Source organism: Megalops cyprinoides, chromosome 21 (genome assembly GCF_013368585.1).
Source record: "Megalops cyprinoides isolate fMegCyp1 chromosome 21, fMegCyp1.pri, whole genome shotgun sequence".
NCBI lineage: Eukaryota > Metazoa > Chordata > Actinopteri > Elopiformes > Megalopidae > Megalops > Megalops cyprinoides.
In genome coordinates this window covers 11,606,759-11,634,192 of record NC_050603.1, presented here as the reverse complement: position 1 = coordinate 11,634,192, position 27,434 = coordinate 11,606,759, and the positions used below count along the sequence as shown (strand labels likewise).

General features: G+C 43.8%; 3 protein-coding genes across 3 annotated transcripts; 1 reads left to right on the top strand and 2 right to left on the bottom strand.

Annotated features, from left to right (window-relative positions):
- Positions 1 to 1,327: 1,327 nt before the first annotated feature.
- Positions 1,328 to 14,927, top strand: LOC118796431 (neuronal acetylcholine receptor subunit beta-2-like). Its single transcript, XM_036555288.1, has 6 exons — positions 1,328 to 2,129; positions 7,124 to 7,269; positions 7,640 to 7,684; positions 8,976 to 9,085; positions 10,747 to 11,851; positions 13,367 to 14,927. The coding sequence occupies exons 1-6, from the start codon at positions 2,087 to 2,089 to the stop codon at positions 13,517 to 13,519; spliced, it is 1,602 nt and encodes a 533-aa protein (XP_036411181.1). The 5' UTR covers positions 1,328 to 2,086; the 3' UTR covers positions 13,520 to 14,927.
- Positions 14,928 to 16,493: 1,566 nt separating this feature from the next.
- LOC118796433 (protein S100-A1-like) lies at positions 16,494 to 17,838 on the bottom strand. Its single transcript, XM_036555289.1, has 2 exons — positions 17,686 to 17,838; positions 16,494 to 16,655 (listed from the first exon to the last, which is right to left on the bottom strand). Exons 1-2 carry the CDS (start codon positions 17,800 to 17,802, stop codon positions 16,494 to 16,496), a joined length of 279 nt encoding a protein of 92 aa, XP_036411182.1. The 5' UTR covers positions 17,803 to 17,838.
- A 1,688-nt stretch (positions 17,839 to 19,526) lies between these two features.
- On the bottom strand, positions 19,527 to 27,008 carry LOC118769295 (protein S100-A16-like). The gene is made up of 3 exons (XM_036516349.1): positions 26,877 to 27,008; positions 23,081 to 23,208; positions 19,527 to 22,213 (listed from the first exon to the last, which is right to left on the bottom strand). The coding sequence occupies exons 2-3, from the start codon at positions 23,198 to 23,200 to the stop codon at positions 22,013 to 22,015; spliced, it is 321 nt and encodes a 106-aa protein (XP_036372242.1). The 5' UTR covers positions 23,201 to 23,208; positions 26,877 to 27,008; the 3' UTR covers positions 19,527 to 22,012.
- Between the last annotated feature and the right edge of the window lie 426 nt (positions 27,009 to 27,434).

Sequence of the window (27,434 nt, the reverse complement as noted above, 5' to 3'; positions counted from 1 at the left end):
AGGATCTAAAGGAGGAGAGTGGTCATCAACACCAGGCAGAATCATATACGTCATTCACATTGGTTTGGGAAGAGTAGTCATTAAAGATCGGTTACTCAAATTTTGTAAGTTCATGTAAACATTTACTGACCATTTAAAGTGTTTTGATCACCTGGCCTGTGTCGGTTGATAAAGTTGTACATTAGTCAGAATTCAACACTTTAAAGATATTAATCAGTGTCTCAGCGAGCTGGTCGGTGGATTGACGAGCAGACACTTCAGATCATTTCAGATTAAGGGAAGTCTTGCAGTTTGTCAGTGAGCTGGTCCGTGTCAGTTATTGAAGTGTACACCAGTAAGCTCTGCACACTTTCTGCAGGAGTCCTTCAGCCTGTCAGTGAGTCAGCCCGGCTGTGGTTGAGAGAGGGAGGCAGAGTCAGTGTCAGAGAGAGAGGGAAGAGGGAAGCGCTCAGGGAGCTCCCATCTTCTAAATTATTCATTGACTCAGACTCACAACACTCTGCACAGTACAGGCACACCATGAGGCTGACTCATTCGCTGCAGAGAGAGAGAAGGAGCATAAAGAGATGGAGAGGTGTAGACAGGAAAACAGAGAGACAGAGCAAAAGGCAAAAGATGGAGACAGAGAGAAGGAGATAGACAGGGAGACAGAGAGAGACAAAATGAGACAGAGAAGGAGAAAAGGCCAGAGTGAGAGTAAATGTGTGAGAGAGTGTTAGTGATTAATTCAGGAAAATTATTTCTCATCCACATCTGGTTGTGTTTTTTCCACCTCACTCTCTGTCACCTGTCTTTCTCACCTCATCTTTTTATCTCTTTATTTCTTTTTCTTTTCTTTATTTCTTCCTACTGCGCTCAGTTTTTTTTTTTTATCACACTACTCATCCTTACTCATCTTATGCCTTCTCCCTCCATCTTCTCCTCCACCTTTCTCTCTTTCATTGCTGGTGTCTTCCTCTGTGTTTATTTATCTATTTTATACTGGAGTGCTTTGTGTCACCCCCCCTCCAGCCCCCCTTTTTTAAACTCTACCACTTACTCTGGTCAATTCTAGGAATAGCCACTCGAGAAAAGACAGAAAAACAGACACCTCAGCAAGATAGCTAAAACCATTAAAGGGAGCACCATCATCAGCACCATCCCAAAATTTAAAGTGACGGCAACCGAACATTAATACATATCCATGTTATTACATAAGTGGGGGTGCACCTAGGGGGGTCCCCTGCAGGCGTTGAAAGATCAGGTGAAACGCACCTAGCCTTGTTCAAATTAAGCAGGAAGACTCAAACAGGGCTACAGATTCTCACACTCATACATGGAAAGGAGAAGACACAGTGCGCGATGCAAACTGTTTCTGAATATAGCAACGCCGCACCGTCCCCTTCCCTCCTCAGGCGTGAATGACGCTTTCAAGTCCCTCGAGCTCCCGTTCAGTCGCAGCAGACAGCAGCGACGCACGCATAGGCATCACACGCAGCTAAATCAAACAAAACAACAACAAAGAAGAAGAAGAATGATGGAGAGAAAATGACGGAAATGCAAGTAGCAGAGATGTGCACGTGGTATAGGTTAGGGTAATTAACGCACGACATACCATTTTTATTCTTTCACACAAAGACACAGACCTCACAATCACAGACGTCTTAAAACGCAATTGTCAACTGTCACTGCTTTCCCGCCGATTGGTATATAACTATAGCTCGATACAATGTGGATTTTCCGTCGTTGTTGCAGGTATGACAGTAAAGGAAGGCGAGGGTAGGCTTTCTGTCAGCTTAATCAGGGATGGGAAATTCTGATATATTTCCACCCCTCCCTCTCTCGCCTCCTACGTTTTTCTCGTTCGTCGCGTAGCCTAAAATGAGTACTTTGGACATACCTGGATTCTGGTGTGACATTTTATGCACATTACAGGAAAAGAATGTCTCGGCCGGGAAGAACTGACATTACCATACTAGGTACCGAATAAATAACCGAGACTCCGCTATTTGTCATTAGCGTGCGTGCGTCTACACACACACACACACACATACAAGCACAGATTAAACATTTCACCAGCCGTGGATGAGCTCTCCTGGGCGCTGCGATGGGTCCTTGGATGCTGCTATACCTGCTCGCCATTGTGAAAAGTGAGTAACTTGCTTATGAATGTTATTTAAAGCATGGGTGGGCAGAAAAATATGCTCATCAATCCCTTGTCGCAGGTGGACAGGGAAACGCATGGGTGGGTACACACAGAGAAAGTATACAGCATATTAGCATATCATAGAGGTCTTAGCTTTGTGAAAAGAGATATGTACAATGATGTGTCACTGCGTGTCGTGTTTCAGCATATTTTCTATGGCCTTCTTCACTGGTAACTGGTGCACATTGGGTAGCTGCAGTTGAAAGTATACATTATTAATAATAATCTATTGTTGTCACAATAGTGTTTAAAGTGGGCGAATACAAATGCGCAAGCGGTTGGTTTCTGGTGCTTGCATTCGGGTGAATGTCCAATCGTACTTTTATTGTATCGTAAGTGTTTATCTAAGTGTGCTATATACAATTTTACATTATGCCCACTAAAAGCCTATATATAGGATGGTGCAACTATTTTACTCCAGATTTTAAAAGACACCATTATATGTTATGCTGACGCAATATAATTTTGTTGATATGACGGATTTATATTGGAAATGAAGACTAGCTGTTCTCATGGTTGTTCATTGATACCATGGCAAAAACCACAAAGTGAAAATGCAGCAACACAAGTAAAACACAAGTTACATGACTTAAATGCATCGAGTCAGCTGCATTATACACCACTTATTCAAGTTGAAAAGTGATAATCCACTTGAATGTGCGCACGCACGCGCGCTTGGTCTCTCTTTATCTCTGTTTTACATACACGCTCGCGCGCGCGCGCGCCCAGTTTATCTGAAACAATGCCCATATTCGAGCACATTTTATGCACCCACGGAATCGGCAGGGCGCGTAATGCCCAACGCCCCAGCATCATCCATCACTCAGCAGAGGCGCTGTGGTTTCCTCGAAAACGGCTGGGACCCCCCTTTTCTCGTCAACGCCAGCTTAATTCTTGTGTACTAATTAACTGCGACACAAGGCGTGTGGATAGATGTGCCAAGACGACAGCGCGAGAGCCAAATTAGGAAGGGGTCAGAGGGAACTTTGTGTGGGGGGCTATGCCGATACCGCTTTGCGACACTCACATACGGGCATATATTTGTGGAAATCAGTATCGAAGCTGTGGCATTTCAGACATTTCTCTGTGTGCTGCAATGCATGTTGTGTTATATTGGATTATTCTACATACTCCCATTGGAAGCAGTCTGGCCATTTATATTGGCTCGCGGAAATGTTTCATTAAATTACACGTAAGCGATGTCTCTGTTGTGCTGGATTCACAGGAAGGGAATTGGAAACATTTTAGCGGATCCCCAAGAAATGGACTTGCAGTTAACACTCACTGTCTTACCGTCAGCTCAATCATCTGAACAGTTTTTCCGGGTGGACACTTGGGTCAGTCTTCTGTATAAATTCGTCGATCAATAATAATCTGCCATAAAGGGAACCGAAAATAGAATGATGTTTTTTTTCACACTGCTACACAGTACAGTACAGCAACCACGTACATGCACACACAGTCAAAGCAGAGCGAAGGAAAGGCAGTAAATGATATAGTATTTATAGCACTGGACCTGGACCTTAGGGTTTCAGCCTCAAGCAAAGCAAGTAGTGAACCCAGATCCAGTACAACAAACCTAGCTATAATGGGTTATAGTCTATATGAAGTAAAAATGGTAAATTGCTAATCAAAAACTTGTCCATTATAATGAGAAATTAAACGTTGAAGGTGGGCTAGTTTACTGTTTGGAGAGTAAAGCCTCTTGATTTCACAGTGGGAGTCTGTGTGCTATCTGAACAAATCAAAATACTACTGTTTTTTAAAACGATAGTATCGTTTTAAATCAGTGAAGCATGGAAAAACACATGATAGTTCTCCTCCTCCAAACTGGACTCTGTGAAGTCTAAGTCTCACATCACTAGCGAGAGTCCCCTTCTAGGCTACCATATTTTGCTCATCCTACCACATATGCACATTCAGTGACTCTGCAGGCAAACCCAAGGACATGTCATCACCACTCACATCACTGTCAAAGTCATCACTGACATGATTTTAACTGGGATGAAAACTGGCTATGAGCATTTTGGTTATGAGGACTGACGCTTCAAATTGGGTTATTACTGTTGCAGTGCAAGCCCACGTCTTTGATTTGAACAGAGTCATTTAATCCATTCAACTGTAAGATGAAATGTATGTTACAGATTTTGTGATGTGTGAAGGACACAAATAAGCTCCATGCTAAAAACGGCCAAAGCAAGAGTCCAAATCAAATAATAATATTTTTTTCTGTGACTGTCTTTATCGCTTTTTTATCTGTCATGTTTATTTGTTTGACTTGTTTTGTGTGTGCTCTGAAAATTCTGTGGTGTTGAAGAGAATCGTTGCCTGTATTGTATAATAATGCAATAATAAAAAGAAACAGTGCAAACACTAATGATTACAAGTGATCGGAAGTGTTTTTTAATTTATTTGCTCACACAAATAACACAGACAACGTTTCATCCCCTCGGAGTTTTCATCAGGAAATCATTGGAAAGTAGTCTGTGTTACTTGCATGTGCAAATGTATAAATACCACTTGGACGCACTGTAGTGTGTGGGCTGCATTTCTTCGGTCCATTTTTTGTCTTGCACCTACCACAACTTAAAGAATGTGCATGTTATTATCTGTTGTGCTGAATGGATTTGATCATATCGCTTGAATATTTGCAGACACTGTTTCAATCCCTTCCGATTGCCATCTTATTGAGCGATGCTGTAATTGAATAGAACCCCACTGTTCACTCTATATCTACGTGCTTGCCTTCTCTTTGTGCATTCAACCAAAGTGTAATGCTGGCCTCAGCGCTTTAAGTGCTTTGGACTGCTTCTAAAGGTTAAAGTGTTGAAGTCGTTTCAAACACCAACCGGATTACGTGCCGTATCTTTTAAAGCCGGGATTCCGATGAAAGATAGGAAAAGTTCAGAATCAGGAAGGGGTGAAAGGGGTGTGTTTTTTTTAAAAGAACGCCTCTCGTCACTGTGCATCAGGCGTACTCCAGAGCAGCTTGGCAGAAGAGGATGCCCCTGCACCACAGCATTCTGGAACACAGAGTGTAGCTTGGGCTCTCCCTGCGGTCCAGGTATGGCCTGGCCGCTTTTTGTCGCCTCTCTCCATCAACCCACAATTATGTCGCGGGTTTATAAGCCGTGCTCAATAATTCATGCCTCAGCGATCAGTACAAATCAGCACGTCTATTTTCTTTTCCCGGTGGCTCTCTGCTGGTGCCTTATTGATTTTTAGATATTTAGTCATAAAAGGGTTCAGCGGCAGCCAAAATCCCTCTCCATCGCAGTTAAAGCCAGGAGAGGCAGCAGCCTTATTATCTGGCTCTTTCTCTCCTCCTTTCTTTTCTCATTTTCCTCTCTCTCTTTCCCTCTGTGAGTACGAGTGTGCATATATATATAGAAAATATAATTCTCTAAACAGGATGATTCAGCTCAGCTGTGGTTGTGCTTTCTCGGTACTCTTCGTATTATTAATGTGTGTGTATGCGCGTCTGCAGATGGGTCAGACCAAATATAACACCCGTGTTCTGCTAATTTTAGGGTGCATTCCAGTACCATATTGTGTGAATGCTTCTCCAACAAGAGCTTCCTCCGTCCTCATAAAATATTAATGTCACTTTTAGGTTTACTACTTACAAGAAAGCAGCTCCTAGCAAAAAATAAAATACAAAAAACATTAGTGTCACTTAATTATTTAAGGAACCCAAATCATATGAGTAATATATGTTAAAGATACAAATACCAGAATGTAAGAAAATGGATTGCCATTAGAATGAAACTTTGCATTCTGTTTGCAAAATTATCTGTATAAAATTTTAAATATGTTAAATACTGTTAAATAATGTATACGTAATCCATTCATTGCTTTTGAAATGTATTGAATGTACTCCATACACATTGAATGTCATATCTTACTGTATGTTGACATGTATGCCTTTTACATAAATAGGCCTGCTCATAATGTAGCATAATAACCTAATCCTTGATAGGGCATTTTGAATGGCTTGCTTTTTTGAGGAAAGCTTGGTGAGGGACGCATACTCAGCAACATATCACCCTCAAAGAGACGACGTCATGCTTACATGCACAATGTAATGTACTTGGCAAACGGGCCTGTTTTGAGCTACGCGCACTCATTCCGCCATAAGTGACAGGCAGGCTGTATTGATGGCAGGGGCGGTCACAGTGAGAGCAGCAATAGCCGCTACATTCATGTCAGAGAGAGATGGAGAGAGGGAGAGTTTATGGGCCATGATTATGGTCTTCAATGAGCCAGGCTCTGAAACTATCATTCCTGTTCACTGAACCCAGAGGTTAGGGACGGAAAGGCAAAGAGAGAGAGAGAGAGAGAGAGAGAGAGAGAGAGAGAGGAGGCAAGGGAGAGATTGTGTAATGTAACGTAATGTGTATGATGCATAATGTGTATGCACTTTTTAATTGTTGAATTTTCTACCCCCATAAGCTTTGGCAAAACATACAGAAATTTAATTAATTCCAATAAAGCTATTACGGCTGGATTTAGAGAGAGGATAGGAGAGTAGGAGAGAGGAAGTTAGAATGATGGAGGGAGAGGGGAGAGAGAGAGGGTTTCCCCCTTCCGTTTCATCTCTCATGTCTATTAACATGTAGCTGTTCTGCACAGGATTGGTTTGACAGTTCATGCTGAACTAGAGCACTCCTCCTGGGCAGCAAGAACCCAAATCTGAGAAACAAGGAGCAGATGTTGTCTTGTGCTTCACATTCACTAGAGAGTGATATTATTGAAGTCATTCTTAATGGAAAGAAGTTGGAGGGAATTAACAACTAACAAATTGGTTTATTTCTTCAGAGAGGGCATGGCATATGAATTAATGTGTGCAGTGCAGGGCGCGGGTGCCCTCTGTATTGTGTACGTGCTCATGTTACCTAAAAGGGAGGGATCATTCTGACCAATTAACTGTGTTTACAGGAAGCCTTGCGGCGGACACTGAAGAGCGGTTGGTGGAACACCTCCTCAACCCCGCCCATTACAACAAATTGATCCGCCCGGCAACCAATAGATCGGAGCAAGTGACAGTGCAGCTGATGGTGTCTCTGGCACAGCTGATCAGTGTGGTGAGTGAGTGATTTAGCACCCTGACAAAGTGATACACTGCTGTTATCTGCTGCCCTCTAGTGTCAATTTCCTGTTACCTCCTGGCTCCAGGGGAACTCGAGAACACCTGAACAACACTAAAGAATCGTGCTGACCTTTCTATTTTGCAGTATTATGTTGCATTGTTCTACAAACTTTTTTGTTTTCATTTTGTGCCTTCTGTGGTTCTGTTTCTGTCAGCATCATGCTAACCAGTGGGGTCACCTCAGTACTACTCCGCTCGTCTGTGGTGCTGAATTGCTCTGATTGTCTCTCCAGCATGTAGTGTACACACAGCAACTGCTCTTTCAGCCATTGTTAGTAATGTCTTGTGTTCGGTCTCCATTCCAGCATGAGAGAGAACAGATCATGACCACAAACGTCTGGTTAACACAGGTGAGTTTCTTCCTCTCTTCCTCCCATCTTCCTCCCTTTCCTGACAGCCTTTGGTTAGGATACTATGTAACAATGCTGACTAATATCCATTAGACAGGTGCACACACCACAAACCACCTGTGTATAAACCACTGCTGCACTATTCCAGGCTGGTAAGACCCTCTTGCACACTCAACTCACAAAGGACAGAGATGCACACAGTGCATAAACAACGTGATGTAGCTCAGGATCACCACATACAGTTCAGCAGCTACAGTTTGCCTCTTGTAATGTTAGAGGTGAGCAGTCTCACAGTGATGCAAAGCACAACACAATTTATACACTATATCCCTCGTGATGGTACAGCTGGGTGGTCTCACACAAAATTCACAGCACCCCACAGGGGCTGTTTGTATAACACCTCCCCTCATGGAGGAGAAGTTGAACGGTTTCACTCTGACTTGCAGCTCGATACAGTGACTGTTACCACATGATTTTTCCATGATGGCCGAGTGTTCTCAGTCTGACCAGTGGCATGACACAAGGGCTGACTCATGGCAATTTTTTTTTAACGGAGAGAGAGCATCAATGTTTTATGAGCCCAGGGTGCTTACACTGGGAGGCACCAAGGACATGCGGGCCCAGAACTGGCTCAAAGAGCCACAGTAATTACAGTGGTAAAAAGGCCCTTCACAGCTGCCCAGAACGGGAGAGAAGCAGGGCTGAACATATGGTGCTGGGAAATGAGCTCTCTTTATTGTGCTTACACTGCTGGAAGATCTCTATTTAAACAGAAGTGCTGAGTATGGCTATGCTTTTATTATTGTGGAATATCTCAGCTGTGGTACTGAGAGAGATAAGGGACTGTCACAAAATTGGAAACATTAATGTGATTAATGTGTCTTAGTTGTCTTAGTTGAGAACACTGGAAAAGTAATATGCTGTGTGTCAGTATATGGAAAAATACAAAATCAAAAATGAAAGGATAATATTTTCATTACGTGTCAAAAGATATACCATTGGCCTGTAGAAATTATCACCACTTTCACATACATTTTTTTGCAAATATTTTATGGTATTATTAATAATAATTAATAATTAATCTATAATTTTACAAAATAAAATATAGTGCATATTGCACACTCGCTTATATTTGTGCACATAGCTGTGCATATAGTTGTGTGACTGTGACAATTTACAGTATATGCAGTCTATTTCCACATATGTTAACAATGTATTTCTTTGTATGCTGGATTCATTCAGCTGAAGATGTGCTTTGTGTATTGACGAATGTTGCCCCCTCTGTGTACAGGAGTGGCAGGACTACCGGCTGACGTGGGTCCCGGAGGAGTTTGACGGAATGCAGAAGGTCAGACTGCCCTCCAAACACATCTGGCTGCCGGACGTCGTGCTTTACAACAAGTGAGTGTCCTGGACTTCCCCCCCTCTTCTCCTCTGCCCCTCGTGGTGGCTGGGTTCCCTCTCCCAGCTCCACCACAGCTTTTAATGTGAACCGAAAATGAATGGAAACGAAGCCCAAACGAGTGGCCCTAATACGCGTGTAATTGTTAAGGACTTAAGCGCTTAGGAGGTAATTATACCCTGTGTAACGGGACACCCGCAGTAATAAAACTCGGGTTCGAGTTTTGGGGATGTGGGGACACCCACAGTACACCTTTGTGAGCACGCTTAAATGTGTACGTAAGTGGCGCAGGGAATAGATTTGGGCTTTTCTGGTCCACGTTTTACAAAGAACTCTAAGGAAAGCTCCAGTGACTGGCCCTAAGGGGAATTCCAGCAAACACTTTCCCAGGGTTTCACTTTCTCAAGGCACAGTCTTAAATGGCTAGGTCTGTGGTGAGAAAGTGTTGGAAAGCAACTGTAGGTTTTAAAGCTAATAAGAACTCCTTCACTGGTGTGTGGTTAATGGGATATTAGGGCCACTTAACTCAAAGTGGGTCCACAAGCAGCTTTTCCTACAGTACGTGCTATCCTACCCCGTCGTACTGCCCTAGTCTGACATCACCTGTCTGCTCTCTCATTGTGTTCTCAACTTATGCCCTTGACCCAGCTACTGGGCAGACATAAGTCCAACTTAATTCTGAGTAGCAGCAAAAGGGCCACTGCCAATGCTGCTTTAGCCCGACTTGTAGGGGCAGGGGGTTAAAGCCTGCCTTGGGGTAGGTCAGGCGTAGGCCATTACAGCTGGCCCCATCTGTCTGGCTCCTCTTTACGATGCTTACCTTTTGACTGCACATCGGCTATAGTATCTCCTCATGCTATCTTAGCCCTCCAACCTGCGTGACAATCCGCAGCCGTCTGGCCGCACCTAATTAGCGTGGCTGCGCTGCTTGACGTCTCAGTGTCACCTTACCCGTCTGGCTGTAACAAAAGTGTCCCTCCTGTCCTTACCCGACTCCCCCCCGGCCCTAGTCACAGTCTACCTCTGCCTGTCTCACTTGCGTCACTTGGGGATCTACTCATGACACACTTGAGTGTGGCTAAAACTGTCTCTGTCACGCTCCCTCTACAGAGGCCCAGACCTGTCTTACCATTACGACCCTACCTACCCATGACTAATCCCCTTTGCCTGTCAGGTGCCACGCGGTGCACCAAAACTACTTAGCCTTGACATCCATCTAGGTGATAATGTGCACCAGTTTGTACAAACATGTCACATACCTGTTAGATAAAATCTAGTTCAAACTATTGCTGATACATGTATAGTATCACAGTACTGTACATATCTTGCATTGGGACAAAGAATCTTGTGCACATGAAAAGCAGGAATTACTTGTATAAGTCAAAGGTTAAAGGTAAAAAAGGTTCCAGTTTTACTTTTTGGAATATTGTTGAGTAAACCTTAACAAATGATCTTCATTGTTTCATAGTTATCACTCTAATTACAATTTTAAGACATGCTTATATCACTCAGATATGGCCTGATTTTTACCATAAATCACAAAAACATTCAAGACAGAGAGTTACATATATAGGGTGCAATGAGGATGTCACAGTAAGGACATTTTAAGGAGGTACTCCAAGGTGCATAATAACAGTACCTCTCCTCCCTTCCCCTGCAGTGCTGATGGGATGTATGAGGTGTCCTTCTACTCCAATGCTGTTGTCTCCTACGATGGCAGTGTGTTCTGGCTCCCCCCAGCCATCTACAAGAGCGCCTGCAAGATCGAGGTCAAGCACTTCCCCTTTGACCAGCAGAACTGCACGCTCCGCTTCCGCTCCTGGACCTACGACCGCACCGAGATCGACCTGGTCCTGAAAACAGACGTAGCCAGCATGGACGACTTCACGCCCAGCGGCGAGTGGGACATCATCGCCCTCCCGGGCCGCCGCAACGAGAACCCGGCGGACTCCACCTACGTGGACATCACCTACGACTTCATCATCCGGCGCAAGCCGCTCTTCTACACCATCAACCTCATCATCCCCTGCGTCCTCATCACCTCGCTGGCCATCCTGGTCTTCTACCTGCCCTCCGACTGCGGAGAGAAGATGACCCTCTGCATCTCCGTCCTGCTGGCCCTCACCGTCTTCCTCCTCCTGATCTCCAAGATCGTGCCCCCGACCTCGCTGGACGTCCCGCTGGTGGGCAAGTACCTGATGTTCACCATGGTGCTGGTGACCTTCTCCATCGTGACCAGCGTGTGCGTGCTCAATGTGCACCACCGCTCGCCCACCACCCACACCATGCCGCCCTGGGTGAAGCTGGTCTTCCTGGACAAGCTGCCCGCCCTGCTGTTCATGCAGCAGCCGCGCAACACCTGCCAGCGGCAGAGGCTGCGACGCCGGCGGCGGGCCGAGGAGCGCGGGGGAGGCGGGGCCAAGGCGGGGCTCTGCCCCGGCAGGGCGGGGTTCCCCGCCGAGAGCAGCGAGCCCTGCACCTGCTATGTCAACCAGGCCTCGGTGAAGCAGCTGGGGGAGGAGCCGGCGGGGGTCGGGGGCGGGTCCAGCGAGGGCCTGAATGGGCTGAGGGAGGGGAGGGACGGGGTCGCCGCCCCTCTGCAGTCCTCCAGCCTGGGCCGGCCAGGGAAGCAGCAGCAGCAGCAGCAATCGACCCCCGCCCTCACACAGGCCCTGCTGGGGCAAGCCTGCCCCGGGTTCGAGGAGGCGGTGGAAGGGGTGCGGTTCATCGCCAACCACATGAAAAGCGAGGACGAAGACCAGAGCGTGAGTATCTCTCACCCTCTCACCCTGGTACAAGTGGGCAGCCCTGGTCCAGTGGAGTTAAATTACCCTCCAGGCGCCTCAAGCACATTGTCATTCGAACCAAGCATGGCTGGTAAAAGAGCCTTTTAAGTTATTAAAGGTTTGGATGAAACTGAACCGAGGAGACACTGTAGCACCCATGGACCAGGGCCATGACCATCCTCTGTGTAACTGCATGCATCTCTTCTAGTCCGTTCAAACGTCTGTGCATGCACACTAAATACAGGTGGAGGATCTCATTCTTATCCAGTCCAACACCCATTTAATATACATTTTATATGATCCACTTTTAGTGAGAGCAATATATTCTTCTATGAAGCAGCACACCAGCTCATACCAGTTATTTCCAGTCAAATATTTTATCAATATAATAAAATGTTTTTGTTTATTTCAACATTCTCATATGCATAATGCTTATTATGAAGTGCCACACAATTATATGTCAAAAAAGGTTGATACTAATATACTGCTGGTTTCAACAAGTGCAATATGCAGTGAATTTTTCACATTCATCTTTACATTACAGTATTGGCATTTAGCAGATGCCTTTATCCAGAACGACTTTCATAGGTTACAGTTTTTTACAATGTAATCCATTTACACAGTTGGATATTTACTGAGGCAATTCTGGGTTAAGTACCTTGCTCAAGGGTACAGCAGCAGGGCCCCGGTGGGGACTTGAACCGACAGCCTTGCTACCACAATGCTACTCTGCCACCCCTACATCTGACTATGCATCTTTATTCCTCTTACTGCCCTCAGGTCAGGACTTTCTGAACTGAATCAGTACTTTTGGTTATTTTCTGACTGGGACCATTTCAATGAAACAGAGTTGGTCGTGGTGTCCAAATGGTTTCAGTTGTGCAGGGGTTAACAAGATGTTAACCCCTCGGGTTAAGGGGTGCCAAGTGCCTCAGACAGTGGAAATGCTACACAGTGCTGGTGGTAAAGTAGTTGCCAACTTTAGGATAGGTGGTACTCCAATGGCATCACCCAAGCAACTCGTTAAGCGCCTGATAAATTGCAGGGTGTGTGAGAGTGATGAGATGGGGGAAGGCCTGACTTACTCACGCCTATCCCCGGGGGAAGAAATTAACCCATTCGTTCCCTTGTTGTGGGTTATCGGTCATGGGCCATGCCAATATGGGCCATGGGGCTCAGCCTGCACCCAAAACAGTTGCCTTGCCAACTGAGCTACTCGGGGGCTCAAATATTGTGATGCTTGAAAATCGCAAGCGAATGTGCAGTGTGAGTAAACCTGATACACATTATGACTAAGCTATTATCAGCAGCTGATATACCGCAAGAGTTCCTCATGAATATTTTAACTGGAAATAAGCAGATCACTATTGAGACGAAACATGAAGTTTTTCCCCTGTAATCATCACCACTGTTAGGGCTGGTGACATCATCAGTGCTGTTGCAGAATAAGTTTCAGTGTATAATTACCTTCCCTCTCTGCTTCTCCTGGTGCAGGTGAGCGAGGACTGGAAGTACGTTGCCATGGTAATTGATCGGCTTTTCCTCTGGATTTTCGTCTTTGTCTGCGTCTTTGGCACAGTGGGCATGTTCCTGCAGCCCCTTTTCCAGAACTACTCTGCCAAGACCCCCCTCCACACGCCTGGCTGACCAATCAGCATTTTCCACCCCACAGACGAACACTGCCAGCAACCAATGTCGATCGGACTGGACAACAAAGGGAGGGCCTGCCCGGAAGGATTCTTAACGTATCTGTGGAACTGGACTCATTGGCAACCACAAGCAACTAATCTCAGTTTATATAATGATTAGAAAATTTATATGAAATTTAGACTTTCTGTTTGGTTAAATGAATGACAGCAGTTTTTTGGGAACTCCCCCCTTCCCACCTGCGCACTCTTACATTTGAGAGACAACAGCACAACCAATCAGGGAGAGAGGACACACTTCATTGATATCCATGTGAACCAATCACTCTCTTCTCTCTATGCAGACAGCAATGTAAGAATACAACGCTAGCCTGGCCTCAACTACTACAGAGCTTACAACAACTTCAGGAAACTCATGATTAAGAAGTGCACTTGTAAATCAGACAGACGGAGAAATGCAACGTAAAAGAGGGAGAATGGCCATCCTTTTCCTTTCTTCATTATCCACATTATCAAAAGAAGACAGAACATCAAGAGATTTAAGAGATGTCTTTGTGAAAGTTTGAAATCATATTTTCAATTTAGACCAACATTGATATGGTATGATAGGATACAATTATATAACTAAAATAGGAGTAAAACAAAAGCAAAAATTACACACACATGTATAAATACACTTTTACATAGCGAGAGTGCCAGGTGTATGAAGTGAGTTTAGCAATCGTCTGAGGAAAATGCTGTGCTGTAATATCAGATTTTAGCCAGTCATGTGTGTGTGTCCATCTGTGTACTAAAGAGAGGTACGGTGGGCGTGGGGAACAAACTGCCCTTGCAGTGTTAATGCTGTTAAAGCTAGGTCTCAGATGACCTTCGGGGAGCAACTAGGAATGAGAGGAGACCGGACTGAAAGAGATGCCGAGCAGAGAGCTGCCGAGGCGTACGGAGCCAAGATGGAGTCGTGCATTAATGTCAACAGAAACGTGTTCTGGATCAAAAGGTGATTACGGACGGCAATAGTTTGAGTTATGTATCTACACAGCTTTTGATTATTGCCTCTGCTGTTGTTTGTGTTAGAGTTAAACAGTGGCTCTTACCTTCTTCTCCCTCTGCCATCCCCCTTTCTTTCCTGTCCTGTTCTCCGCACTATTATTAGGTTTACCCCATCTCTCTCTCTCTCTCTCTCTCTCTCTCTCTCTGTTCATTCCCTCCTCACTCTTACTTTTCATCATAGCCCTCTCTCTCTCTCTTTCCTCTTTTGTTCATTCCTCCTCACCTCTTCACTTCCTCTGGTTACCCTTTCTACCCCTCTCTCTCTTTTCTCTGTCTCTGTTCATTGCCAGCCCCATACAGCCAGAGCATTCCTTTCCCCATTCTTCACGGTGTCAGTTTAATAAAGGTGGTAGATTCAGCCTCCCAGTCATTTCCACTGTGTCTGCTTGCCTGGTAATGGGTGTTTTCCAACCCACATTTAGAGACATAGGCGTCAAGACAGGGAGACACGCAGCATTCATGTTCACAGACAGAGACATGCATTTGACCGTATGCTGAAACAGATACAACGACATACAGCACACATACACACTAACAGACACTAACCTGAATGCGTAACATGCTATGTGCTTACATCTGTGATAAGCAGCTATTCCAATCAAAGACAATGCAACACACCCACACAGATATACGAAGATCTGACATGTGTTTGGTGTTCACCAGTATTCATTCTAAATCAGCAAGACCTAAATACTGGCATGACCTTAAGGGCGGGGCTTAACCGAGGTCACACCTAGGTCAATTAATCTTAGGTGTGTCAACTCATCCGAATAATCTGGCATGGGATATACCTAGTGCAGCACTAGGAGCCCTGCTCCTCCACATACATTTGTTTGATCCAGTTTAATCAGCTGTAACTAGTGCAAAACTATTTATCTACTATGTAATAGTGGTACAGTGTCACTCCTTATATGAAATGTTAAGACTTTTCTGGCCTCTGTCAGAAGACGGCAAACAATTAGAGTAGTCTGACTCAGAGCCAGCATCTGTAAGCAAAAACTATAAAAAAAAGACATGCAAAGAAAGCTGGTCACCACCAGCACAGATACAACAATATCAGTAGCAGTAGTCAAATAGCACTGACTCCATGCGCCCTAGAACTGTAGTTTGAATATGTTAAACAGATAATCTCATTTTGGGTACAAACTGCATTGTTTTATGCCAATATCTGTATAGTATCTGTAATGTGGATAGGGCAGGTTGATATATAAAGTGCATTTACAGCCACTCACTGGATTCATTACAGATTCATACAATAGAATGCTTCCTGTTTATATTTAATTCAGGATAACTCACTTATGAGAGACAGCCCAAGAAGTAAAAACATGAACAGAAAGCACTAGCACACTAAGGTATGAGAGCTGATTAATGTCATCTTTATTTTAATGAGGAGGAACAATTTGGTACATAACAAAAAAGGTTACAAAACAACCGAAAAGAGTCAAGCCATTCACCTATTTAACATTGAACAAATCACCACTATTTATGTCAATATTAACCTCTCCAGATACCTTTCAAATTCAGAACGTGTAATGCTTCTGTCCAACACGGTCAAGGTCCAACCCTCAACCCACACTGAGTGATGGGCTTTCACAGGAATGAAGGGATCAAAGGGACAGTGACAGAGGTCCCTTAATACCCCAAGAGTGGGCTGAAATATTAGGAAGTTGTTTGAGGATGACAGTGTCCCCCTCGATCTCTATGACAGTGTCCCTGTGCCCTCCTTGTTTAGTGGTCGTGGATCTTAATGACATCATCGTCCCTCGTGTCATAATGAGCGGGTGAGTGAGCTGAGTCCATGTGGGAGCATCTCTTCCTTCTCCTTGTCCTCCTCGTTCCTCCATTCAGTTAATGGTTAGGCTGTTAGTGTGGTGCACTGATGGCTCAACCCCCCCCACCCCCTCCCCGGGCACTCCCCTCACCCCCTACTTTGCCTCCGGCTTCTTCTCGTCCTTGTTGAAGAAGTCGTTGCAGGCCACCGTCAGCGCCCCCACCAGGATGACGAACTCGGTGAAGTCCACCTCCCCGTCATTGTTGGCGTCCAGGTCGGCCATCACCTTGTCCACAGCGTCTTTGTCCTGGGCGTTCTGTGGGACAGAAGTGGTAAAGAGCCACAGTACCCAGTTAGTCAGTTTGCTGCCTGTCATTAACATTCTCAGGACTAGGAGCGGAGACCTGCCTGGTCCAGGTAGGTCACTGATTCAATTAGATAGAACAAAAAGGTTGATGGACCAGCTCCCTTAAAAACCAGCTCTCTCGCATGGTTTAAGGGAATACAAGAATATGTGTACATTCAGAGCAACTCCTTATCTGATTGTATAACTGTGAATATCTACATTAATTAGGTTATATTGACTGGCATTCTGAACAACCAGAATCATTGAATTATGTGGGTCTATGTTTGAGAAAGCTTTTCTGTGTGCGTTAAGAACGTGTGTGTAAGTGTGTATGTTTGTGTGAGTGTTTGAGGAAGTGTGTGTGTGTGTGTGTATGCTTGAAAATGTTTGTGTGTGTTCAAGCATGTGTGTGTAGGGGTTCCCAAGTAGCTCAGTGGTTAAGGCAATTGCTTTGAGTGTAAGATGAGCTCCAGGACCCGGGTTGAATCCCAGCTGTGTCACCAGCCAACAACAACGGTGCACACAACGGTGGAACACATTGGCTTCGTTCCACCTGGGATAGGCATGGATATTTTGGCAGGGGTTCTTGGCTGTTCTTGGACACTGTGTCTCATCAAGTGCCAACAGCTTTCTCAGATGGCACCAGTGAAACCACACCCATCCTCCAATAGCTGCACAATGTACTGCACTGGACGACTTGCAGTGTGAAAAATATTCACATTGGTGTTGGAGCACCGGAGCATTGCATTCACTGCACCCAGCACTTGTGCTTTAGTCTGGAGGAGGTCATGGCAAATGAAGACAATAGCCAACTGGATATTTCAAAAGACGGGTGCATGCAGGTGCAAAAGGCAAAAAGTTTTCATTCGTATGTCTATTTAGTAGGAAGTGTACATGTGTATGTCTGTGTTTGAAATTGTGAATATGCGTGTGCCTGCGTTTGAGAAAGCATTTGTATGTATGTGTTTATGTTTGTGTGTTGTAAGTGACCCGTCCTCACCCCCAGGTAGTTTCCCAGCTCCTCAGTCAGCAGCTCCTTGAGTTCCCCACGGCTCAAGGTGTACTTGTCCCCCTCCTTCCCGGAGTATTTGTGGAAGGTCTGGATCATCAGCTGCATGGCGTTCTCCAGGTTGGAGGTGGGCTCGGTGCTGGACATGCTGGGAGATGGAGCGCAGAACACACAGCAAACACATAAATGGAATGTTCATTCTCATATATTAGCAAAGCATGACCAAGTCCATGATCAAATGCAACTTTGATATGCTCTCCCCTTGGCTTCAAATTAGGCAAACGTTACACATTTGTTCGTTAATTTCAGTTGAGGAACTTGTGTATTAGAAACATAAACATGAACTCTTGCTTAAAGAGTTCTCTTGCTCCGATTAAAAAGGACAAGGTGCACTGCAATTACTTCAAATATGGGCTTAAGCCCCTATCATCAGAATGTGTGTCTCCAAGCTCTGCAGTACCACACAGATAAATAGTCACAGTGGCAGACATTGATCAGGAGACAGAGGCAAGAATCTCACTTGATACAAAAATGATTATACAAGTAGTTATGAGTCCACCCAGCTGTATATATTGACAGCTTTGACAAATTATACAACTGAAGTGACAAATGGGTACAGATTTAAATATCTGCATCAGTTAGGTTAGTAAACATCAGGGTAACCAAAAGAGAGTGAGGGAAAGTGAGAGAGAGGGAGAAGTGGCAGTACTGGAACCATCCATTGTTATAACAAACAAAAAACCTTTCCAACATGAAATCTGGACATTTCTGGATGTGCCATCAGATACCACTGTCAGTGTGTGAAAGAATTTATGGTATTATAAATGACAGGAAAATGCAGTAATTATAGGTGATAGGAAAATAGTAATGATAGCATAAATATTACTTTCGAGAGGAAAAATAGGAAACTTGGGTATGCCAAAGACTATTAGTCAGGTACAAAACACAGCAATACATTAAAAATAATACTAAACAGATAGACTAAGGAATAGAAATGGTAACATGGGAAATCCTGGAAAACAAAGCAAGTGGATGATACTGCCTAACACTCTATGTAGAATCAATCCTGTCATTCATTTTGCAGTGCATTCCAAACACTGGTACATTTTACCATTTTAACTAATACTCTATTGACTAGAATGTTAACTGGCCTCTTTTTTCAAGAGTCCACTGACAGACTAAAAAGCTTTTACAAACTTTCGGTCATGCATATATAGGAGAAAGTGGAGAAAAAGAGGCACAGTACACTCTTTGGTTATATGTGCAACTGAATAAATATCCTGGGAAGACTGAAAGAAGACTTTCAGCTCCATTCATCTCCAAAGATAAAACATTGCAGGGCTAAAATAAAGACCTTTCATTGGAAAAGATGCTCCTGTTCCTGAAACAAGAACTGACAATGAAACCCAGAAAAACACTGATACTGATCCTGTAAAAAGGACCCCCCGCAGCTCAGAGGGACAAAGGCCAGTGCCCTCTTCCTCCTCCGCCCCTCCCGTCTTACCTGAGTGGTTGAAGGAGTGACTGCTTTGTTTTTCTTTAAGAGGGAGAGGAAGACTGATGAGTAGCGAGTCTGTCCGAGGCTTAAATATCACCCTCCCTCCACCCTCCCCTCCTTCCATTTCCCCATCCCTCCTTCCACCTGTCCCTTTCCCCTCCCCTCTCCCTTTCTCCTGCTCTCGATACGATCCGCTGACACACGGACACACACGCGCAAACACGTGTGCCCCCCCCCCCCCCCCCAAAACACACACACACACACAAACACACACAAGCAGTGTAGATGTTAAACGTGACTCAACAGAATGACCAGCCAAGTGCTCATTCTTTTCTCAGTCTTTTATTAACAGCCATGAGATGTAGGGGCATACATACTGTGTTACTGCCAATGGAACAGCATAGCGAAGGTGTACATTACAGTTACAGCATAGTGGTTGGGTACACACAGTGGCTACAGCCCTGGCATGGTGGTGTGTATGCAGGAACAAGCGGGCGGCCTGGTGGGCCAGCCAGCCTTTCTGTCCACGACAGAGTGTCAGCATCTCAGCAAGCAGTGGTATACATATCGAGGCACATCAGTGTACACAGTGGTGTGTGCGCAAGTGTACTGCTCTAGGCAGCAGGGATAGCAAGGTTGTACATATAGAGATGTCAGGTATAGGCACACAGCTCTGCAGGTCAAAAAGGTTAGTGTGTTGCTAATTTGGAGTTGGTGTTAACGCCAAGTATAGCGTTTCAGTGTGTAATGGTGCATAGAGTGGAGAATGGCAGAGTGATGTCGTGGCGCGTCATTGTATGCACTGGATTAAGCACTCACGTGTGTGTGTACTTAGCACATTCTGGTGCCTGCCTCTGCTGGCAGAACTGCAATTCAGGCGTATTTTATTGGTGTGACAACGTTCGGTAAAATGTGATACCTGTTGGTTTATATACAACTGAAGTGTCAACAGGTCGGCAGATGAATAAATGTTCTGCCAGTGGTGGGCATATGCATTCCACAGTGCTGGGAGTGGACAGACCTTTTGGATGTGCAGTTCAAAGGGCGCTCTGTGGTTTAGCCTCAAAGGCCAGTGCACAATACTCGAAGATGTGATTAAGAGGATAGTTCAGGAGTGTGTCAGTGTGCTAGCTTCGGTTTTGTCCCGGGACACCGGGTCAGCCCTCCAGAAGAATGGGCTATTTTCAGCTCTGAGGTCTACAGGGGTCCCTGGTATTCATTCCATCTCAGCTCTTAATTATTTACTCCAAGTCATTATATGGATGAGGTGTCATACACCTGATATTCAAGGCCTTAATCCAATGCTAATTGAAAGGTATCAATAAACCTGGCAAGGAGGCACTGGGGTGACCAACCCACAAAAACGTGTGATGAACACAGGGAAAGGTGCATGTTCACAAAGTAGCCCCATCGTCACAAGCGTGGTAGTGCAACCGTCGGTGTTTCACTACTGTAGGGGAGCACTAGCACTAGACGATGCACTGTGGTGCATTAGTGCAGTCTGTGTTACTAGAGGAAGTGTTACTAGGGGAAATTACTAAAGGAAATTCCACAACAGAAAATGAAGAAATCTGTTTAAACATCTTTGCTACAATATAGGATAGCGAAACACAGTGCAAGAATGTCTGCATGTAAGTGTGGCACGTATGTAGAGAAAAACATATGTTATGTTAATATAGTGGCATCTAGTGGGTTGTACACTCAGTTTAGTTTAGTATAGAGTGTATGTGCATGAATGTGGTGTAATGTGTAGTGTGGTATATGTTAACGCAGTGTGTTACTGAATGCAAACATAGTGTGTGTGGTATACATAACCTGTGGTATGTAGAAAGGTGTATGTAAATATAGTGTTATTTGTGCTATTTAGCGAGATGTATATTACTATTGTGCATATAGCGTTATAGTGTCCAAACTGTGAAACAGCTAAAGCAAAGCAGTGTATGTTACTATAGAAAATAAAAAAATGTAAGCATACAAAAGCTGTGAGTTTGTACTGCTTTTACCGCTTAGAATCACGCTATTAAAAGAAATACAAAGCTCTCAGAGAGCACCATAACTCCCTTGGATGTACACAGAAACACTAGTGGCAGTGTAAGAAACACCACACCGCTTAATCTTCCCTTTGCTCTTGCTCCAAGCTTGGTCCCACTATGCAGCCTAACGTAAGTTAAGCTTTAAAACGAGAGGAACAAAAAGATGCTAGCCTGCATTAATTAGTGTGAGCTTTTGCAATGCAGCTGGTAAACAATGAGCGGTTAATGTAAAAATGCTGAGAGACAAATATTAATTGCATGTGTAAGAATGCAGTGTAGTGTGAAATGACATACTGTGGTACGTGGATCGGTATATGTCACCACAGTATAGTATGTTGTTATGTAGTGTTGTGTATGTTATTATATATCACAATATGTACTGTGGTGTGTGTTAACATGGTGAGGTATGTAATGTGGTATATGTTGACATGCTGTGGTGCAGTGTGTGGTTTAGATTAACGATTATGTGGAATGGAGCATGGTAAATGTTGCCATAGTGTGGAATGTACTGTTTTAGGAAGTGTGATGTGTGTTAACACAGTGCTACATGTTCTGTGGTATGTGTTAATATACTGTGGCATGTTGAGTGACGTACTGCATGTTAACACATTATGGCACATGGTGTAGTGTATGCTAGAACTGTGAGGTATGTAATGTGGTATGCATTGACAACGTGTGGTATGTAGTGTAGCGCATATTGGCATGGTGTGGTATGAAGTGTGCCGTGTGTTAATGTGTCATAGTGTGATATATAGCGTTTGGGCGTGGCCTGTGGGGTGTAGGGAGTCTATGTGGCCTCCTCCTCCTCCTCGTCCTCTACCACCTCCTCTTTCTCCGCTGGCTTTTCCTGGGCGACGGTGCGCTGCTGGCTCAGCATGTTGGCCAGGTAGCCAACCAGGGTCATGTACTCCTGGAAGCTGACCTTCCCATCCTGATTGGCGTCTAGCCCCTGGCGCATCTCCTTAACTGCTTCAGAACTGTCTGTGTCCTGTGGACATACAGGAAGACATATATCAATGACCAAGGTAATTAGTATTGAACAGAATAACGTTGGCTCTATGACATCATGATGAGGCAAATGCAATATACATGCATAACCACTGTGACTATCTTCCACAATACAAGCCGCACCATGCAACCAGGGGCAAACACCGTCAGTGGATATGTGACTCTATTGGAGTAATTTACAAATGTATTGCTATTGCTGGGTGCTTAGAGGGGTGCAATGAAGGGACCTTGCCCTACCTACCCACCCCTATCCCCAGTGAAATAGAGCCACACAACAGGGCTCGTTTCAACTCCAGGCTGTAGAGCTCAGTCTGCACTTGGATTTTACACAATTTGACCATCTGAGCTACTTAGCAGCCCGGAACAGAACTTTACAATGAAATAGGGTATCTTTTGTAGAATACACTAACTGGGATGTAAATTGTTCAGTTTTAGAAAATATTTACTGCAGTGTTACATGAGCAAAGAAGACCTTTATGACAAGACCATAATACCCATCTAGTATTATAATAAATAGTCATTATTTTATCTAATAAGATGCCCTGCAGATAGATGTTCTCATTGTTATTAGAAATGAGGTATAGAACTGTCTATTGATGAACATTTTGCTCACATATCTTGGATACTAAGGGATTCTAACCTATCCAATATGGCCACCCTAGTGTTGTGTACATTCAACCATTACTCTTCATGATAGTAAACAATCTAGTAACTCTAACGTATATGTATGGCAACAGTATTGAGTAAAATAATGACACATAGCAATGTAAAACAGTGCCATACAAGGCAATGACATTTATGTATGTCAGTAATGTTAGTGATTGCAAGTGAATGTCTAGAATCTGACCGTCATGATGTTGTGCAACTGGCTCTTGACCAGGTTCTGGAAATCCTTCCCTCCCAGGCTCTCCTTGCCCTTGGCGGACTTCAGGAAGACCCCCACCACAGTCTGAATGGCTGACTCCATGGGTCTTACTGTTCCAACAACCAAAGAAGGGGTCAATTAGTCAATAAAAATGTATGTGCCATGCATTTTTACAACTTGTACTGTCACGAGGCCCTGAGCAGAGTATGTTTCCCAAAGACCCAAATAACCTGGAAAAAACCAGTGCCAGTTGGGAAAACTGGAATTTCATTCCCTGGCCCCATGAAAACGAGGGTGAGATAAACTCCTGGAATACAACGTAACAGAAATAAGCACAAGCACCAGCATAACAGAAGAAAAGCAGAGGCCAGCTTCAGGTTAATCTGGGGGCGGAAGGCCGCTGTAAGGACAATGGAATACACACACTGTCCACTTCATTCCCCATGCACCACAGCACACTGAATGCCTGAGCTCCTGGAAATATTTGTTCGAAAAACAAGCCCTCATGAATAAACGAAAGCAGGCGGTATTCGGTGACAAGGACAGTTACATATGAGAAAAAAGTTAATCGGCCTGATCAAACACTGCTGTGTTAATAGCTTGTCATTTAGGGCGTGGATGCTGGAAATCATGGGATAAGAATAGAAAGGTGACGTGAGAACACTTAAAAGGGTGACAGTGAGACAGAAACAGAGACTGGCTGGTATACACAATGGAAGTTCTGATCTTTGATAGGTCACTTGATCTCCCAAAGCCACCGCAAGTCTGACGGTTCACATTACCTGAGGGATTACCCGCTACCTGTCTATAACTCTCTCTCTTTTCCCCTCTCTGTCTCTCTCTGTCTTTCTCACACACACACACACACACACACACGCACACACACACGTACAAACATACACACATGCATTAAAACAGGCATGGGAACACAGATGCATAAAATGGGAAATAAGTGACTGTGTAAAACACCAACAACTGCTCATAAACAACCCTGACACACACACACACACACACTTTCTGGGACACTGCCCTCTGAGTTCTTTGGGGAACCTCAAAGACGGTTTCAGCAGCTAAATCTCCATTCTGACACAATCGTGCCCCAGCACCCAAGATACAATCCACCCGTGCCCCCGCTGAAATACTGTATCAGGCACCATGCCAATGAGTCAACATTGTGATTATCCTAATGACTCTTAGAGCCAACACTGTGCTTTATGGCACCATACAAAAATGTATGGCTTCACCATCCACATCAACACATTACTGAGACTGCAAAGTAAAAGGCTGCAGCTGCCATGTCTCATCCTGCCATTTTGCCTTTGCAGCATTCTACAATTGCCATAGCATCCTGCCATAGTGAATGTAAAGGCACAGTGCACATTTAAAAACAAGATGTTTGTATACAGGGATGTGTGTCACATTTTCAAACCTTCCAAAATGTACAGTCTCGTTTCAGGTGAGTACCTTTACCAATATTCACATGGACAACATAATAATAATAGGGTGGCAGCTCATGAGGATTACTTAAATAGGCACAATGAAGGGCCACAGTTCTGCAGATGCTGGTGAAAGCTGAAGTCCACCTCTATCGCATATTTTTTTGGCATATGAATTGCACATGAAAAAAGGGATGTTTTAGACTTAGACTGGTAATGTCTTGTGATTGGACCCCACCAGTGTTCTCTAGTGGGGTTTAGGCATACAGTTGCAGATGGAATCTTTTAACTTTAAAATGTAAACATGGCTGTATGGCTTTAGGAAGAATGTTTTTTCTTATACAAGAATTTGAAATTATTATTAATTTTCAAAGATAATCTGCACCATCTTAAATATTTAAAGTATTGACAATTCTTTAGAATAGGTCAAACTGGAGACCCTCCACTAAGATTGCTGTAATTGAACAAAGCATGGATTTCTGTTATAAGTTTATTTTTCTTTTGTCATATATTATTATATATGATAGTTTTCACTTTGGGCTTGCACATTTAAAAGTACAATGCATGCAAATTCTTCGGAGATATTTCTTGTTACATCCAGGGACTGGATGGTTATAGTTGCAAACAGAATTTTAAAATCAAATCTTGACAGTTTTGCAGATAATAATTTTCATCATAATTTTTGGTATTTAACATATACTATACTTAGATGACATTATTGTATTCTTCTATTTCTATAACTCATTTTGATAAGAGTTGTCAGTCTATCAACCCTAAGATGTCGCAAAATGTATGGTGTGTGTGTGTGTGTGTGTGTGTGTTTTTTTTTTTATATTCAATTCATTGCGGCATAAATGTTACTGTAAACCAAGCCCTGTACTGGAAAGTTGGCAAACATACGGGCGGCATTGGTGTTCAACAAAGCGTTATAAAGCCACCCTTGATAAAAAGAAGTAGCGGCATAGTCCAATGAACAATATTCACACACGTGATTCACCGAGTCCATCGCAAGGTGTGAATCACGTCCTCAACAACCGTGCATCAACCCGCAGCTTTGGGTCGTGGAACAAGTCGTTTCTATCCCCAGCTTTAATGTACACCAAGGTCACAATTCTTGTCTTGCCATCACTGTCTCATTGGCATTCATTATTAACACTATGGCTGTAACCTGGCTATCCCGGGCGTGTTGTTGCTAACAGACGGCTCAACTCAAAAGGCAAACGGACAGCTTAGAAAGACTGTCGTGTTTTCTAGCTCTTAGTGATAGAAGAACTACAAGGACGACTGTTAAGGCCCGTTCGCCTGTCCTCGAATACAAATTAATCCCTCTTAGTTGTAGCAAAACCCAAAAACAAAACAGAAAAGAGTTAAATAAATTAACGGCAGGTTTCCGGTTTCCCTCTAAAACGTAAAAGAGATTGAGAGTTGAATTACCATTGGGGAGAATGTGATATGGGTTCTCTCTGAGTAATGACAATACCGCCGCTCGTATGCTATGAAAAATTAATAGAGGAACAAGTTAGGCGTAGGATATTGACTGCACCGAACTGGCTAAAAATTGTCATTTCTTTTTCATGGCATTAAAAAGGCGATTTGGTGTCCACGCAAATAGCCCAGCGGCTCAGATGAGTGTATCTCACGGGACAAAAATGTGCCAGGGTTTTTCCTGCATGCTTTGTAACAGTAGAACTGGCTACTTTATTGTGAGTAAAAATCCATTGGAGGTATGTTTAGTTAACTGTGCTAAAATTCAACGAATATAATAATTCAACACAGCGTGATAACAAATAACGCACTAAGAAAAAAATAACGCAAAGAAAAAGGCATTATCTTAGTATTGTTAGCTTGTGGTTATATAGTATACCAAAACCCCTGTTACAATAGTTTGTAGGTGTTAGAGCGTATTTCTTATTCTTCATTTAGGACAACCTACAGTTTTTTGTCACGTTTTGCGTAAGCAACAGTATCTTTAAATTGTGGATCGTATGTTTTTGTTAAGTACTTTCCCTTCTATTTGACAATGATTTACAGCAGAACCGGGGAAGATCTAACGTAGTAGGCTACACATGACTCTGGTTTTACCATGAACTTTCAATTAGTCTTTTAGAAAAGGAATTTGCTTTTATGCATGCTAGCATATGTTGGTTATCGCATACAGCAGAAATTAAATTATATTTTTCCAAAATATACACATCCCCATGCTACACCAAGTAAGTCTAGTAAGATTCGAAACAAGCCCTTGTCATTCAAGGGTGTATCTAAAACGTGGCGATTAAGTTAAGATCTCGGCAATATCTGCAATGTCGCTTTTGGCGCAATAAGCCATATGATAGGGAACTTACCATATAAATTTGAACAACAATCGAAGAAACTACACTTTTACTTTTGCTATCCTTCTCTCTTCTCTCTCGGGTCCTCCTGGAGTCAACAATCTTGCTTAACTAGACGCTCTGAGGAATCTCTTCCGTACTTTAGTTTTTTCTTAAACTTTTTTTCTGACAAGTCAAAGGGCGTGTACCTGGGAGAGTGTGAAGGGGGGTACAGAAGAATAGGGAGAATAAAGCTGTTTGGGGACGGTCGTGACAAGTGCGACAACCTTTATGTGATTGCTTTTGTTATGGCTTTAATGGAATATATGACTCTTTTTCGTGTCATGAGTTCTTTGTATACAATTTTCACCATAAAGTTGATCCGAGTGAAAAACGGATTCATGGGACGTAACTTAGGAGAGATGGGGAGGGGAAATGAGAGAGACAGAGAAAGCGTGTCAACACAAGCTGCATTTGGGTAGGACAGAGCGGTAACTCTTTCCTCTCCATTGTAAACCTACGCTTCAAACTCCACATTCGGCCCACAGTGCGTTATAAAATTTCTCTTTGCAAGTGTGACCAAACTGTGCT

Bases quoted from the DNA above. Each gene is read 5' to 3' on its own strand.
- LOC118769295 (XM_036516349.1), bottom strand. From the start codon at position 23,200: ATGGAGTCAGCCATTCAGACTGTGGTGGGGGTCTTCCTGAAGTCCGCC. The intron at 22,214-23,080 runs GTCAGATTCTAG...GTATGTCCACAG, and splicing joins AGTTGCACAACATCATGACG to GACACAGACAGTTCTGAAGC.
- LOC118796431 (XM_036555288.1), top strand. From the start codon at position 2,087: ATGGGTCCTTGGATGCTGCTATACCTGCTCGCCATTGTGAAAA. The intron at 7,685-8,975 runs GTGAGTTTCTTC...CTCTGTGTACAG, and splicing joins CAAACGTCTGGTTAACACAG to GAGTGGCAGGACTACCGGCT. The intron at 9,086-10,746 runs GTGAGTGTCCTG...CTTCCCCTGCAG, and splicing joins GACGTCGTGCTTTACAACAA to TGCTGATGGGATGTATGAGG.
- LOC118796433 (XM_036555289.1), bottom strand. From the start codon at position 17,802: ATGCAGCTGATGATCCAGACCTTCCACAAATACTCCGGGAAGGAGGGG. The intron at 16,656-17,685 runs GTGAGGACGGGT...TCTGTCCCACAG, and splicing joins AGCTGGGAAACTACCTGGGG to AACGCCCAGGACAAAGACGC.